The sequence below is a fragment of the Magnolia sinica genome, chromosome 9, assembly GCF_029962835.1.
Source record: "Magnolia sinica isolate HGM2019 chromosome 9, MsV1, whole genome shotgun sequence".
Taxonomy (NCBI): Eukaryota; Viridiplantae; Streptophyta; class Magnoliopsida; order Magnoliales; family Magnoliaceae; genus Magnolia; species Magnolia sinica.
The window spans coordinates 30,647,338-30,663,648 of NC_080581.1; the positions used below are offsets into that span (position 1 = coordinate 30,647,338).

The 16,311-nt window shown below is 38.8% G+C and overlaps 1 protein-coding gene across 2 annotated transcripts; it reads left to right on the top strand.

Annotated features, from left to right (window-relative positions):
• Positions 1-298: 298 nt before the first annotated feature.
• On the top strand, positions 299-1,699 carry LOC131256209 (uncharacterized). 2 transcript variants are annotated; one of them, XM_058257223.1, is made up of 3 exons: positions 299-505; positions 588-1,282; positions 1,325-1,699. In XM_058257223.1, the coding sequence occupies exons 2-3, from the start codon at positions 942-944 to the stop codon at positions 1,500-1,502; spliced, it is 519 nt and encodes a 172-aa protein (XP_058113206.1). In that variant the 5' UTR covers positions 299-505; positions 588-941; the 3' UTR covers positions 1,503-1,699. The 2 variants fall into 2 exon arrangements, with proteins under 2 accessions (XP_058113206.1, XP_058113207.1); XM_058257224.1 differs by having other exon boundaries at positions 299-1,282.
• The last annotated feature ends 14,612 nt before the right edge of the window (positions 1,700-16,311 follow it).

The window sequence follows — 16,311 nt, forward strand, 5'->3', positions numbered from 1 at the left end:
TTAGAGCGACTTACGCATGAGGGTAGGGTGACGATAGAGTTCCCACAGGACAACATTAGACCTGTTGGGAACAATGCCAGACTGTTTACGTCGGAGGTCAGTGACTTATGCCGATCTCTGATCCCCCCACCACCCCCCGCTGGGAAGACGTGACAGATGATGTGCCGCAGCTCATCCGTCAGCGCCTTCAAGTAAATTTTAATTTTTTAAAATTTATTTTATAAAAGTTCATTTTATGGTTAAGTTATTTTCTTAATAAGTTTATTGCCTTAATTTATTATTTACGAAACTGCAGGATAAATTTGACTTAGATTTGAGTGTTTCGCACATTTCCTATGCCGTCAACGACATGATCAAGGAGTGGTTCAAGGAGTACCGCTCTGTGTTACACAAGCGGTATAAGCGGTGTATGAGCCACGAGGAGGCCGCACTATCCGCACCGCCGCACGTGACTGATGACGACTGGCGGATACTCTGCGATAGATTTTCGTCTGATTCTGTTCAGGTAATATTTACATATTTACGATATCTTAAGGTAACAATTAAATTCACAATTAATAACAATGTATTATGAATAATGTGTTCAGAAGAGGAGCAAAATAAATTCTGACAACAGGGAAAAGTTAGAAGTGAACCACGTAGCTGGTTCAAAGTCATTTGCAGAAATTCGTCACAACATGGTAAGAAATTACAGGTAATTATTAAGTTGATATATTCTTTCCATGCATTTATATTAACTCTATTGTCCTTTCGATTGCGCAACGAGATTCCGTCACTAGCCAGGAGCCCGAACCAATAGACCTCTATAAAGGGACTCACTGTCGACAGGCAACGGGATCTTGGGTACATCCTAGAGCTGGCGAGATTTGGGTAAAAATCCTTACGTTGTAAAATTTAATTGCATTAAATTATAATAATGTCATTTTTTAGTGAAAATTCATATGTTCTCATTACAAGCGGTGATGGACACCTTACGCAATCAGCCCACTCCCGATGGTACTCAGCAGAGTGAGCTAGAGATCCTGAGTGAGGTGCTTGGCACCCGTTTTGGATATGTGCATGGGCTTGGCCATGGTGCCAAGCTCATGGCACCCGCTAGAGCTGCCTCTACCCGATCCATTGTTATTGGCAAGAGCGCTACCTGCCGAGCTGATATCGCAGAGAAAGAGGTTCAACAACTACAGGTCGTCATCCATGACATCAGAGAGCAGCTAGAGAAGAAGAGTGAGCAGCTGGAGAGGCAGATGGAGGAGCAGGAGAGGAGGATGGAGGATCTGACGAGGTAGAGGGAGGAGCAGGAGAGGAGGATGGAGGATCTGACGAGGCAGAGGGAGGAGCAGGAGAGGAGGAGGATGGAGGAGCAGGCGAGGGGGAGAGAGGAGCAGGAGAGAAGGATGGAGGAGATGCGGGTGGAGCATGAGCGATGGATGACGGAGATGTTTCAGGCTCTCGTTGCACGCTTACCCACTGATGCTCCACCACCTCCGCCTTCATCTTTGTGATTTTTTGTATTTTATTTATGATGTTAAACTTATATGTATTTATGTGTGAATGAATGTCATGTTGATGGATGTAGTTTATATTTGGATGGATTTACGTACTTTGGGTTTAAATGGATGTGAATGTGAATATGATGAAATATTTATATAACAGGTGTATATCAGGAATATTGTAACAGGTGTATATCAGGAATTTTTTGCTGGAATATTGAAAAAAAAAAAGACACTTTTACGTACAAAAATTTTCGTAGGTAAAAGTATCATCCAAGTTTTTTACCTATGAAACTTTTCGTAGGTGAGAGTCTCATCCACGATTTTACCTACGAAAATTTTCATAGGGAAAAGTTCAGTAAATATTTTTAGCTACGAAAATATTCGTAGGTAAAAGTTTTGAAAATATTTCTAAATATTTTGCCTACGAAACTATTCATAGGTAAAAGTTTTGTAAATATTTTTTGCTACGAAAGTATTTGTAGGTAAAACTTTTGTAACAATTTTTAGTTTTGTAAATATTTTTAGCTACCAAAAGTATTCGTAGGTAAAGGTTAATTTTTACCTACGAAATTATTTGTAGGTAAAAGTTTTGTCATTATTTTTTACTACGAAAAATGTCGAAGGTAAAAGTTTTGTAAATATTTTTACCTACGAATATAATTGTAGGTAAAAGTTTTGTAAATCTTTTTAGCTATGAAAACAACTGTAGGCAAAAAGATTTGTCAATATTTTTCCCTGCAAAAAAACATTGGTAAAATCTTTTACTTACTAAAGAAAATCATCGGCAAAAGTCTTATCTTTGCCAACGAAAAATCTTTTTCGTGGGTAAAAGTTTTCTCCCTCGATCTTTTAGCAACGAATTTTTGTCAGAAAATAAGGCTTTTACCTACGAAAAGTTTCGTAGGTAAAAGACGTCCTTACCGCTTCCCTACTGGTGGGCCCAACAACGCAACACACCATTCCTTGTTCCATGAGATAGCCAACCATGTTGCTCCCCCTTCACAACAAGCTAAAATAAGATATGAGAAAGGAGAATAAAGGAAAGAAGATATGGAGAAGGACCCAAATATCCGCAATTGGATAAGAGGCCATGACTGTTGGCAGCCATCTTTGCCGTTAGATACTGGGAGTGAAGAGGATCCTCTCAGTTGGTTCCAAATCTAGATTTTAGTGAAATTGCTTTAGTCAGTCTTTTTAGGATCATTTGGATAGAATGCAAACTGGAAATACAATCAGTTTACATGGACAAAGCAAATGCCTGCATCAAAGTCTTTGTATTTGCTTTTCCCTTAATAAGAGAGTATAACCTCTTTTTTTTTTTTTTTTTTTTTTTTTATTTTAAAAATGTAAAACAATTTCTAATAACAATATCTGAGTGTATAAAAGGTTTTTCTTTGCATGATTGTAATCTAAATAGTTGCAATGCAAAGGAAAAGTATTTTTTTAAAGCAAAACAAAAAGGTACAGACAGTCTGCTTACCAGTGCAGATACTTTTCTACTTTCCCATATCATTCCAATCATGGTCCATAAATAATTTTTAAGTCTATGGAATGAAGAGGGCTAGCCATGCAAATTAAATCAATATTTTTAGCAAGCCATAGGCATGTAATGGAGTACATTTACACCATGCATGTGTCCAAACGACGCGTGTGTAATCTAAAGTCGTCCCTCAAGTGGGCCCAACCATGCAAATGCTCTTATTTTAATCCAAACCAACTAGAAACCTAGATCTAAATTAGATTCGAGACTTACCCAATGTGATTGGAATCTGATCGATTTGGGTTTTCAAGAATGAGACATGAAACCAAAAGGACTCGGACCCAACAAGACCCAAACCTGGTTAGCCTAGGCATGAGATTGTAGCTAACATGACTAGGGTTCACAAGGCCAGGTGGACTAGTTTTGCAAATAACTAGCTGCATAACGAATTAACATAGCTAGAAAAACCGAAACCGTTTGGACCATCTAACTGAGTCAAATGCGCACGTTGGGATTTTTTCTCAGTTGGACCAGACGGTTCAACCATGTGACCGATCCGAGTCAACTGAGGCTCAGTTCAACCAATCCAGTTCCATGTCTAGGGTCACCTCCAACTCAGCCAAGTCGAGTGGATTCATCCCTGACAAACTTTGGCTGCGACTCCAGAACAAGCAATGTTAGTGAGACCCTGATTGAAGGGCTCGACTCAATGCATGTATTTTATATCCACGCCATTCATCTGTTTTTCCATCTTATTTTAGACCTTGGTCCCAAAACGGAAAGAACTAGAAGTTTCAGGTGGACCACACCATAGGAAACAGTGATTATTGATGATTAAAAACCTTATGTTGGCACAAAAGTTTTCTATCAAGCTAATATTTGTTTTTAAATTTCTTCTAGGTCTGTGTGACCTTATCAATAAGTTGGATTGTAAATAAACATTTTGGAGGATTTTAGGTAGTTTTTAATGGTGGGCATTCAATGACCACTGTTTCCCATGGTGTGGTCCACCTGAAATGTATTTTTATAATTTTTGGATCCATATCCTAAAATAAGCTGGAAAAACAGATGGACAGTGTGGATATACAATGAATACATCAAAGTGGCCTTACAGTCAGGCCGCAACCAACTCACACTCGGCTCAAAATCACTCATAGTAGGAACTTAGATAAATAAACCCAATAGTCTCCAGTCTCGTGGCAGGGACCTATAATGCCTCTTAAATACTAACAACGACATGCAGTCTCAAGACGTCGGCAGATGTAGCTATTAACTCACATGGCACACGTGCATCATGTGTTTAGTGGCAGATGGTAAAAAAATGCTTTAAAAGTTGATCTTTCCTTATCATCTTCTCTCCTCTTCACCGTGTGATCTCACACATGAGATGGACTCATTTTTGGATACAAATGTAACATTGCACACTTGTATGAGATCAAGACCATTCATCAAGTAGGGCGTATGGACAACATTCCCAAGAAAAAAAAAATTGGTTTTCTGCGCATCAGTGTAGAATGAATGTGGAAGGTCTTCTTTTTTTACTATCCATTTATCTTACAGGGTACTTGGCGAGAGAACCGCTCTGATGCTTAGCCCATGGCACTCGTAGTCCACCAGATTTATGAATGGCAGGGATCATAGAAGCAGATTGCGTACTAAGTAAACTATGGGGTCCACCATGGTTTATGTATTTTATCCACTGCATCCATCCATTTTATCACATAATTTTAGAGCTTGAGACCAAAAATGAAGCATTTCCAAAGGTCAAGTGGACCACACCATAGGAAACAATTGAACGTCTACTGTTGAAAATTTGTTATGGGCCATCGAAGTTTTGGATCAAGCTATATTTGTGTTTTCCCTTCATTCATGCCCATGTGATCTTATAAACAGGTTGGATGAGAAACAAAGATCATTGTAGGCCCTAGGAAGGTTTCAACAGTGGAAATCATTATTCCCACTATGTTTGTGGTATATATGTATCAGTCCAGCATTGGATATGCTTCCATTTTGGGCTGAACCATTAAAATGAAGTGAAAAAAAATATATGGATGGCATGGATAAACCACATACATTCATAGTAGGTGGTTACACATGTGGACCAATAGAAAGATTTTACATGGAGACACTACATGTTTGGTACTGTCAGAATTATACTCATGTTTGAATAAGATCTGCATTTATTCATCCTTTGTCATTAGGCATTTTGTCATTATTGTTAGTACATTGATTTTTGCACCTTATTTGTCAATTACATGAGTCCACTGTGTCATGTAGTCGGTTGAATCCTTGGAAGCTAAAGACTGTAGACACAAGTGGAGGTGGAGCATCAATGTAACGCCCTAAACTTTTCAATACCCGAGTATTGAAAGTTCTCGAGTGTTACCAAGAAATTTACTTAGTATGTACACATGTACGGTACCAAACTAGCTACTTGACCTCTACATACGTCCGTACACTTATTAGATTAAGATTCTGATCCGTTCATCTTGTTCACCCCATAGGAATATGCGTAACCCACGATTAGAACCACAATCTAAGGAACTTACACATGTGAACAAGTCACTCAAATCTAACGATGTACATGTTCTAACCCTTGATTGCTTCAAAAACCCACTTTTGTTCATCCATTTACAAACCTGATCACACGATCACTTAGATACATGATTAGAATACTAACCGTCTAGTTTACTTATTTTTAACATGTTATCTGACCATCCATCATGTTTGGATCCGCCAAACGTGCCACTTAAATATTATGATAATTCAGTCTTTATGAAACTCTTAGGATTTAGGTCCAAACCACCAGGCAATGTGACAATTAGATGTGTATAAATACTATTTTGAAATTATGAAGCATGTTAACTATTAAAAGAGCATTTTAGTTATCCTTCAAAGATCAGGGCCCAAACTTGACCGATGAAAAGAATACGAAGAATAGAGATTACTTACTCAATTTCAAGGAAATCGGGTGGTGCATTCAAACATAACACACTTTGGAAGTCAGTGACAAGAATGATGGCAAATATGTAATTTAAGGAACTCCATATGCATGCAAGTAAGTGAGAACAGAGGTTGCTTCAACAGTGGGTATTGCCTTATCACAGGTGCATGGTGTGGCCCACCTCGAACTCTGATCTACTTCATACTTTGACCCATGGGCCTACATGTTACAAAAAAGATAATAAGTGGAGTAGATCTCCTAGAATGTCATCAGAAGTGGGCCCCACCAAATTTTGAACAAACCATCTAAACAACATCCTTCTGCATGCTGTGACGTAGGCAACAAAGTCGGGATTAAAAGTTGGTTTTACCCCATCTACTCGCTTCATATGTGGACTACCCGGGGCTCAGATCCAACCCATATTTTGGCCAGGGCCTAAAATAACCCTACAAAATAGATAAATGGAGTGGATCTGCCAAGAGTCCATCACAAGTAGACCCCATGTACACCAGCAAGCGAACAAGGCCGAACCACCCTCGCTGCAGTAACGAGAACATCTAAGACTTGGGAATTCTTTCAACGTTCTCACACTTCACTGCGCAACCCTCCACCCCATCTCAACCGTCTAAATTCCTCCATGCCACATTCCGATTCTACCCTAGGCTTCCAAAAGAAGAAAGAAAATGGAGAGTGAGGCCTTCAGCTATTTTTCCCGCCGCAGGAAGTTTAAAAACGAACCGTCTGACCTCTTAATGGCCCACCAACTTGGCCCATGAGGATGATCTGAATGGTCCATTAAAAGTGGATGAGATCCCCGACCAAGACCCAGCTAGCTTCGCTAGGAATGCATCAAAGATCGTCCTTACCCTCCTGGCCGTTCAGATCGTCACAGCGAGATCACCACAATGGGCCGCGCTGAAAACAAAATCAAAACATCTCCTCCTAGGCCAAAACCTCACGAAGAAGCTAATGGAAGGAGTGGATTTCCCACCCAAATGAAATTGAGGGCTCCACTGTTTACGTAAAGAGATCCATCTGCAACCAACGCGAACGGGTAGAAACCCATAGCAAACTGGATGTCTTTGCACGTTGCATGTTCCACCTATGAATCCCATCTACTATTCAAACCGTCCAAACCTCCATATGGGACATTCCAATCTCTTCCATGCAGCCAGATCGGAAGGATCAGACCAAAGGCCATACCGATCCCAATCGCAGTGCAAACCATCTCCTCTATTCTCACCGTGCAAGTAGCAAAGTTGCATAAACCATCCGGTGAGAGGCTTTGCAAGAAGAGTTTGGAAGACTCACTACACCCTTATAAGAATCAACACTCATCCAGTGTTGAAGGGGGCACTGTAAGAGAAGGAAAAGGGGGGAACGTGAGAGAGAGAGAGAGAGGTCCAGCCAACGGCAACAAGGAATGCCCGGACCAACCAGCAAGAAGGAAAAGAAAGAGGAAGAAAGGAAAAGAAAGAGGAAGAAAATAGAAAGAAAGGGAAAGAGAAAGAGAAGGAATCTGGTGTTGGAATCCTTCAATTTTCGGTGATAATCCAGGCCAAGAAGAAAACTCAGGTCAGCGTAAACTCCTCCTTCCTCTTTATTCCTGTGATTTTCTCCTTTCATACTCCCTAATCAAAGGTAATGGAGGAGTCCTTCCTGTCAAAGCCGAGTCAACGCAATAGAAGATCATACCGAGTCTTTAAACTTAGGTGATACAAGGCATAGCATGAACTCCACAATCTATAACATAGAACCTCTGATTCTTACTCTAGTCAAATCCAAACAGCTAAATCTGAATAAAGATGGGTTCTAAACTACATCCTTAGAGGACGATTAGGTAATTAAGGTGAGGGTTTTATCCTTTAAGCTTATGTTAATTTAAGTTGTCATAGTTATCTTGTCTTTTTATGCCTTCATGTTATTTTATCCTTTACACTTGTCCTTTACATGCCTTTATCTCTCAGGTTTTCATTACCTTCCCTCTGTTTTCATTTTAAATTGTTATAATCAATTATTGGCCCTTTCGAGGTTTTTACATGATATCCATTATAAAGGGGCTTTCCTTGATTCATGGGAAGCTATGGATACAAGCCTTGCTCTTACCTTACCATGTTTATTGATTTCGCTCTGCCACTCTCCATATCTAAGAATCGGCCATTGCCGCTCTTCTACTTATGGAGTTGGTCGTTGCCATCCTCCTCATCAAAGAATCGGCTGTTGCCACTCTTCTGTCTATTGAGTTGGCTTTAACCACTCTCCTCATATTTGAGTTGACCTTCAATACTCGCCTCTTATTTGAGTTGGTTATTGTCACGTGCCTCTTTTACCTTAAGGGCTAGGCAGGTGTCTTGATATCCTTAACCTTCCATAGATTAAGGATTACTCTTTGATGCAAGTACTATGTTGGGAATCTCTCCTTTAACAATCGATTAAATGTCGTGGACGTAATGCGTTTTCAGTAGTGGCCCTAGGGAGACACGTAATTCCATATTTTTCGGGTGATGTTGCACTAGTTGGTGTACGTGAGCCGTTCTGTATATGCAATACATCGATTCCTTTCTTTTGGAGGGGTTGGTTGTCGAAAATAGTTGTTCCAATTCTCGAGTGCGTATTCACCTAGTCATGTGTTGTGGCCATCTTGGATAACTGTATAAATCAATGTTAAACGTGGGACACGCCGGCGAATCTCCATAGTATGGAATGCAGGGCGAGTGGATACCTCTAATCATATTCCACATTGTGGTGATCGCTATGGGTGTTATACCGTATATACTTTGCTAGGCATGCATCTCATATAGATTGCTTGTGCATTGATACCTCTTGTAGTTATGGAGTACGAGACATATTAGAACCTTTACATTGTTTTATGAATTTCTTGAATTACTGTTAATCTTAAAGGATAACCTTCACAATGAGTAGGGTGTTGACCCTCTCCCAACTGTAAAGATGTTGTATGAGATGTATAGGTCGAGAACCCAGAAGACCAGACCTTGGCAAAAGACTTTATTGACTAGACTAGAAAGTTTAGTTTAAGGTTTATTTTTGTTATAATTCTGCTACGTAAACTAGAACTTGTAATAAGTTCCCAACATGAGAGCATTTGACAGTTTATTTGATTTGGAATAAGAAATATAGTTAATGTTATTATTGTGAATGCTACCTTCTGATGGATGTGATCCAAATAAAAAAAATAAAAAAATAAAAAAAAGAAATAGGATATAATTTTCAAAAGCGTCCAAGTTTATACATTATTAACACCCAGTTTTCTTGGGCACAAGTATGAACTCTGGCCATGAAATTTCGGAATGTTACAATCAAGGAGCAAAGAACATATATAAGAGGTGCCTTAATGACCCTAAAATTTGACTTAAAATAACATAAATATCTAAATGATCTTAAATCTAATAGGTAAACCTTTTATTAATTATCCATTAAGACATAGGAGCTTAAATTGACCATCCTTAGATTGGCTTTAAAAGTCCTGTATTGCTAGAAAAACTACACAATTTCAGCAACCTTCGATCCCATCAAATCCACCTTTAGTCTGATCGAAATCAGATAAAACCGGACAGCGTGCTGTAATAAAATTCCAAGTAGTTCGGTTGCAACCAAGTGCTGCATTCGGTCCTACTAATAATCATGTTTGGTGTGACTGAAGACCACCTTTGGTGGGACCAATCCCAAGTCTATCCAGCGGCTTTCCTATCTAATTCGGTGTGACCGACCCCTAATTCATTTCGATCGAAGAGTAGCCATTTTTGCTCATTTTATAACCGTTGGAACTCGGTTCCTTTATAAAGAAGATTTGGTATTTAAATAGTTGAGAGGTTTTGGTGCAATAGAAGTTTAGGTGAATCTCCAGTCATATCTCACATCCAAAGCTTAATATTCCATGAGATTTTATTAATCTTCTTGAGCTTTACCACTCTAATGAGGATTCTAACATCAATGTTGAAGATGAACTCAATCTCCATCATTTTTTAGAGATTAGACCTAACCTTATTAGAGTATCATTTGTCTAAACTCTCTAAGAGATCCTTTTGATAAAATTCCTTAGGCATTACAACTTCTAATTAGTTATAGGAGATTCTACCCAACCTCGAATCACCTTGATCACTAAACAGAGCATCGCATGCAATGTGTTTGATCCTTAAGTTGAAGCATTGGCGATACATCGGCATCATGATTAGGGGAGCTAGGGGAGTTAATTGAAGTATGGGAGAGTATCGATCAAGCAACCTGAGAAGACACCTTAAAATGGACTCAATCCGACAAGTTCTCATTTGTAAGAGTCCATGTACACTTCTTCATTGTATATGATTGAGTGTAGAGTTTGAATTGTCAAACTCGATTAGATTCTTATGTAAGACCTAAATCAAAGTCATTGTGTAGGTCACCAGACATGAGTGTGTATGTGTTAATATCTGAGTGAGCCTTGGGCTGGAGTAAACATATGTTCTTGGACTAAGACCATGGTTTGTGGTGGAGCCTATAGAAAACACGCAAATCTCCAACGGAGCTAGTCCTTGCGTAGGATTGTAAAGGTTAGAGGTGAACCTGATTTAAAACCTCCGATAGTGAAATCCAATACACTTATGGGTTGAGTGCGTCCATCATGAATGTAGTAGGAAAAGCGAACCACTATACATTCTTGTGTTTGGGATTGCTATTTGAACACTTATTTAATTATATTTAATTATATGTATGCATGATTAAATGGAAGCTAGGAGTTAATAGGTAGCACATCCCACACACATATGTATATTATCATGTTTAGAGAATAATGACTTAATGACCACATCTTTTGTAGTTTATGTGATTAGAGCCACTATTAGATTGAAAGTCTTAAAGTTAATTACATTGCTTACCTTTAATTGGAAATTAGTTAAGTAGGCAATTTTGTTTTAAATGGCATAAAATTTTATTTGGTCATAATCAACCCACCTTTAGGACATATAACCTTCTTTCCACAGCTCCACCAAGCCTCCTGTGCCTTAATATAAGCCCTTAGCCACACAAATGGCCTTGACGGGTTGAACTCAGAGTAAGAGTGGACCCAACAAAAAGCTTCCTGATTCGATTTTAGGATTCTAACTAGTTATACCATCCTAGGTGTGTCCGTTGACAAGATTCTTCATGCACCCTTCGCGTGTGATAGGAAGTTCTTGGGTCATAGTGAGACGGTTTAGTGAGATGGTTCGGAAAGAACCGAGAGCTTGGACTTAAGAACAGTGAAACGAGCTGAACTTAACAGTTGAGTGAGAACATCAGCAAGTTGATCTTCCATGGAGATGAACTAGACATCAAAGGCTCCTTTGGCCAAATGATCACGGACAAAATGTACGTCGATCTCAACATGTTTCGACCGAGTGTGACAAACTGGATTAACTGATAGGTAAGTTGCTCCAAAGTTATCATAGAGTAGTGTAGGAGTGGATGGGGGGAGTCCTAACTTACGAAGGAGAGATTGAAGCCAGAGAACTTTGGCAGCTACATTGGCAACTCCCCGGTATTCAGCCTCGGTGCTGGATCGTGCCACCGATTGCTTGCCTCCAAGTGCAAAGGTTCGTAAGTAAATATCCTGTGAATACAGGGTCGATCCCACAAGGAGATGAATTGTGAGAATGAGAAAATCAAATGCAAAATTAACTAAGTAATGGAAACTAAACAAAAGAAATGATTTTGAAGGTTTTGAATGTATGGAATTCAATTAATTTGAAAACAACACTCAAGCTTCAAAGTTCCACACATAAGGTTAATGTTCCAAAATCATGATGACTTGGATAACACAACTAGGATCGAGCACTATGGTCGGCCTAATCGGAAAATAAAACAATTTAAACATTTTAAATAAATGATATAAAAGATTAGAAAATCATGAATTTGCATCATTGATATATATTCTCAAGTGCCGGCGATTTTAAGCATTCAATATCCATGAGATAATGAATCAAAGAAATGTAGTAGGTTGAGAACCTCTCCTATCTAGGAACTCTAATTGATCTAGGGTAAGCCTATCCATCAATGTGGATCTCATTTGTTGGAAACATATGGATCTCACATTATTATAAAAAACTAAACCTAAACAATAGATAACATGCATACACCATTCTTCTAATCATTAAAATAATCAATCATCAAAACTTAAAGAATTATTAAACCCATATGCTTCCCTTCTAGCTTGGGCTAGAGGGAACTTAAAAAAATATAATTAGAATAGAGAAAGAAAGCAACATGAAAGAAACAGATGCAAATAGAAAAGATTTAAAGGAAAAAAAATAATTCATAAAACTTTAATAAAATTAAAAACCCTAAATCTTGCTCTTAAATGTTTTGAATGATGCTTAGGAATACCGTGGGAAGCCCTATTTGTAAGTGGGGAACTCCAACTTTCGTACAAAGTTAGAAAACTCTAGAAACCACCTCAAATTTACGTGCTTTTTTAAAATAGACTTCATTTTACGTATTTTGTTAAAATAGACTTCAGATTGTGCAGTTTTCCAAAATAGACTTCAGACTTTAAAATATACTTTTTCAGGATGATTTCAGGATTCTTCACTTCAAATCTTCAATTCTCTTCATTCCTCACTTGGTTTTCTTGGATCTTTGGCTTGTGAATTCTTCAATCTTAGTCTCTTAAAATCTATCCCTTGCCTTGTTGATTCTTGAGCATCAAATCCATGCTTTTAACACCATTTTTCAATCTAAGCTCTTAAATTCACCTTACAACAAATACATGAGTAAAATAGAACATTAAGCTAGTTTATGTTTATAAAACTAAGATATAAATGGGGGAAATTATGCAATATTTGAGTTTCAACACACCCCCCAACCAATATTTTACTAGTCCCGAGCAAAATAAGTGAAGAAAAATAAAAATAAAAATAAAAATTAATTCTAGAAACAAAAAAAATTCTAACTACACCACTTTCACAGGTAATCTCGATTGCATTTAACATATGCAACAAGCCTTTAAACCCCTAGGTTTCCCTTAGTAGATGAGTTATAGTCTGATGAGGATTTCTATAAATGTTACCCACAAACATTGAAAACATGAAAAATAGTTCAACACTCAATTATGCCTCCATTCATCATATGAATTCCAAAACAAAACAATACTTACCCTAAGTCTGTAGTTAGTTAGAATCTCAATTTCCTAATCCATTACATCCTTGAGTTCAGAGACCTAATCAAAATTTATAATAGTTATGATCCAATATACTTAGGTGCTCGGTGACACTAATCTAACTTTGAGAAATGTGCATGTTCCCTATCCTAACTCCTTTCAATCATCCAAAGGATATGAAATCTCTAGTTATCTCATTTCCTTCATGACATTTCTTCTTTTATTATCATATCTTCATCATTATAGACCACCCTTAAATGAAGATTCTCACTAAGTTTGCTTCATAACATAAGGTATCGTACTTATAATGGTAACGGTAATGGATACTTAGGTATCCTAACTCCGGATTACTGACACTATTGTTATGGTCATTGCATTTATGCTCTATAATAAAATTTTCTTTTTCCATCACTTTTTTTTCTTTAATATTCTCTCTTTTAAGCATATAACAATGGTACTAGTTCATCCAACCTTGTTTGAATCGAAATTTGTTATTCTAGTTCATATATCACATTCCTCACTTAGTTAGCTAAGGTGTATTGTAAATTTAGTACGTCAAATTACAACTCACTTTAAACTAGTGATTAGATAATTGAACTCAAGGCTATAATTTTCAGTTATCAGAATTCTAACTACTATCAACCTAGACTAAGTATTAACTTTACCTTTAAAATTCGCATAATATCATGTTCACATTCTTGTATACAAACATATTAGTTTGAAAATGTTGAAATTTTTTCCCATAAACCTAAAAAATAAACTGAAACCTAGAAAAAAAAACTCACATAGATGACTATTCACACCCCTTAACTTAAAATTTATATTGTCCCTAATGTAATTATAATGTAATGTAAAGAACAATAAAAATAAAAGAAATGGTGTATAGTACATACCATGAAGAACTCACCTGCTAGGTGACAAAAAAAAATGAATATGATACAAACCTTACATAAATGCTCCGTCAGACAAGGAGCATCAATCTGCATATTCTAGCTCATGAAGAGGGACGGACTCCTCTCTCAAATGAATATTTTTCAAATAAGGCTTCAATCTCTTCCCATTAACCTTGTACACATTACCACTACGTGGATTCTCAATTTCACACTACGTGAAAAATGAAAAAAAAAAGGATGGATTTTACGACGGTCCAAGACCGTCTCTAAAATTTCTTGGTTTAAAGACAGTTTAGAGACGGCCGTAAGTCGTCTCTAAAATTTTAGACAGCTCTTGACCGTCCCTAATATTGTCTTAAAATGTTGAACGTCCATAAATCATTTAAGACGGTTGAAGACCATCTTATATGCAGTCATCTGAGACGGTCAAAGACTGTCCGCATTAGAGATGGTCCTTGACCATCTTATATGCGGTCATCTGAGATGATTATTGGCCGTCTGCATTAGAGACGGTCATTGGCCATCTTTTACTTATAATCTAAGACTGTCAAAGACGGTCTCTATTAGAGACAGTCCTTAGCCGTCTTATAGCCCTGTCAAAGACCGTCTTCATTAGAGATTGTCAAGGACCGTTCTATTAGAGACTGTAAGGCCCGTATCCTAGCCCGTACTGTTCTGTTGACTTTCACGGTCCTTCCAGTCAAATTCCTGTGACTCGCGATCTGTAATTGGCAGTTGCACGTGACCTTGAGTTGTATCCCATTTTCTAGAGTCGGCTCGACCTGAGACCTATACCCTTGCGACCGCGCCGTCGCCGCGGTTCTGACGTCGTGTCTCGCTTGCCGAGGCAATACCCGTGTTTAGATATATGAGCCTGCGTTTAGTTCGAGAAAAATACCACAATTGCAATTTCGAGAGAATCTTTATGAAACATCACATCAACTAATCAAATCAAATCAAGTACAAGCAATCATCCCCAAGTACAACCACCTCTCTCATAAAGTCAAATCTCTCCTTACACAAGTACACCTATCACCTTCACCCATCACTCCCCATCACACCCATCTCCCTCTCTCTCTTACATCCCATTCTCTCTCTCCCTTATTTCTACATTTTTCAAGCAAACCATGAGACTCCAACTTCCAAGCCTCCACATAAGAAGCCATGTGTGGCCCACTTCCCACCTCCAATCTCTACCATCCAAAGAACATCTCGACCATTGAAATCATCCCCTTGGAGCCCTAGATCATGTTGGCGGTGGAAGGAAGAGTTCATGATCAAAGGTGCATGCTTCTCTCTCTCTCTCTCTCTCTCTCCCTCCTTCCTTTATTTTGTGGCTCACTCAATGAGCTATGTGATGTCCAACCGTCCATCAAATGGACCCCATGGCCGTCCAAGCCATGTGGGCCCTACCTTCTGGGTTGGGTGATGAGAAAACACAAATATCATATTGATCTTACTCAAGTGGGCCACGTCTGCATGGAACCCACCAGCCATGGTCCCCATGCGTGGGACCCACCTTAATAAAATGTCCACGCCGTCCGTCCAGCGTCCGTGGACGCTGGATGTGAAGTGGGGCATGAGCCGTCAGTGGGTGTATATAAATATATATATATATATATATATATATATTATTTTAAAGGCCTTTTGGGTGGGCCACTCATACAGGCCCTACCTTGATGTATGAAGTTAATCCACGCCGTCCATCCTATTTATTAGATCATTTTAGTCGTTGAGCCGAAAAATGAGGTTAATCTGACTCTCAGGTGGGCCATAGCATAGTAAATAGTGTGTCTACCATTGAAATCTACCCTGATGTTTTGATGCGCCAAAATATAGTGAATATTGGGCTCGTATGGTCTGTCTTGAGTAGTAAAGACCAATGGGTTGGGTGGATTTTGTTGATGTAAGCACTACCACAGAAAAACCTCAGAAATACTTATTTTTTTTAAAAAAAGAAAACTAATATAAGCAGCAGCGTTGCTGCTGCTGCCAGAGGACGCAGGCAGCACCTGCTATGTTTGGGCGGGCGGACAGGGACCACGGTCCCATGCATGGGCCCCACCATGATGTGTGTCGAATATCCACATCATTATTTGCTGGTCCCTTAGGGCAGTGGGCCCCACACCAAAAATCAGCCTCATCCGCATCTCAGGTGGCCCACATCACAGGGAATAGTGTGGATGAACGTTTGCCGTTGGAACCCTTTTGGGCCATTGGAGTTTTGAATCATTATGAAATCTGTTTTTCCCATGCATCCAGGTCTGCATGACCGTATCAATAGGTTAGACGACAGATAAACATTATGGTGGGCCCCACATGGGACCCACCCATGGCTGTGATGTATCTGTACACCCACGCCGTCCGTCCAT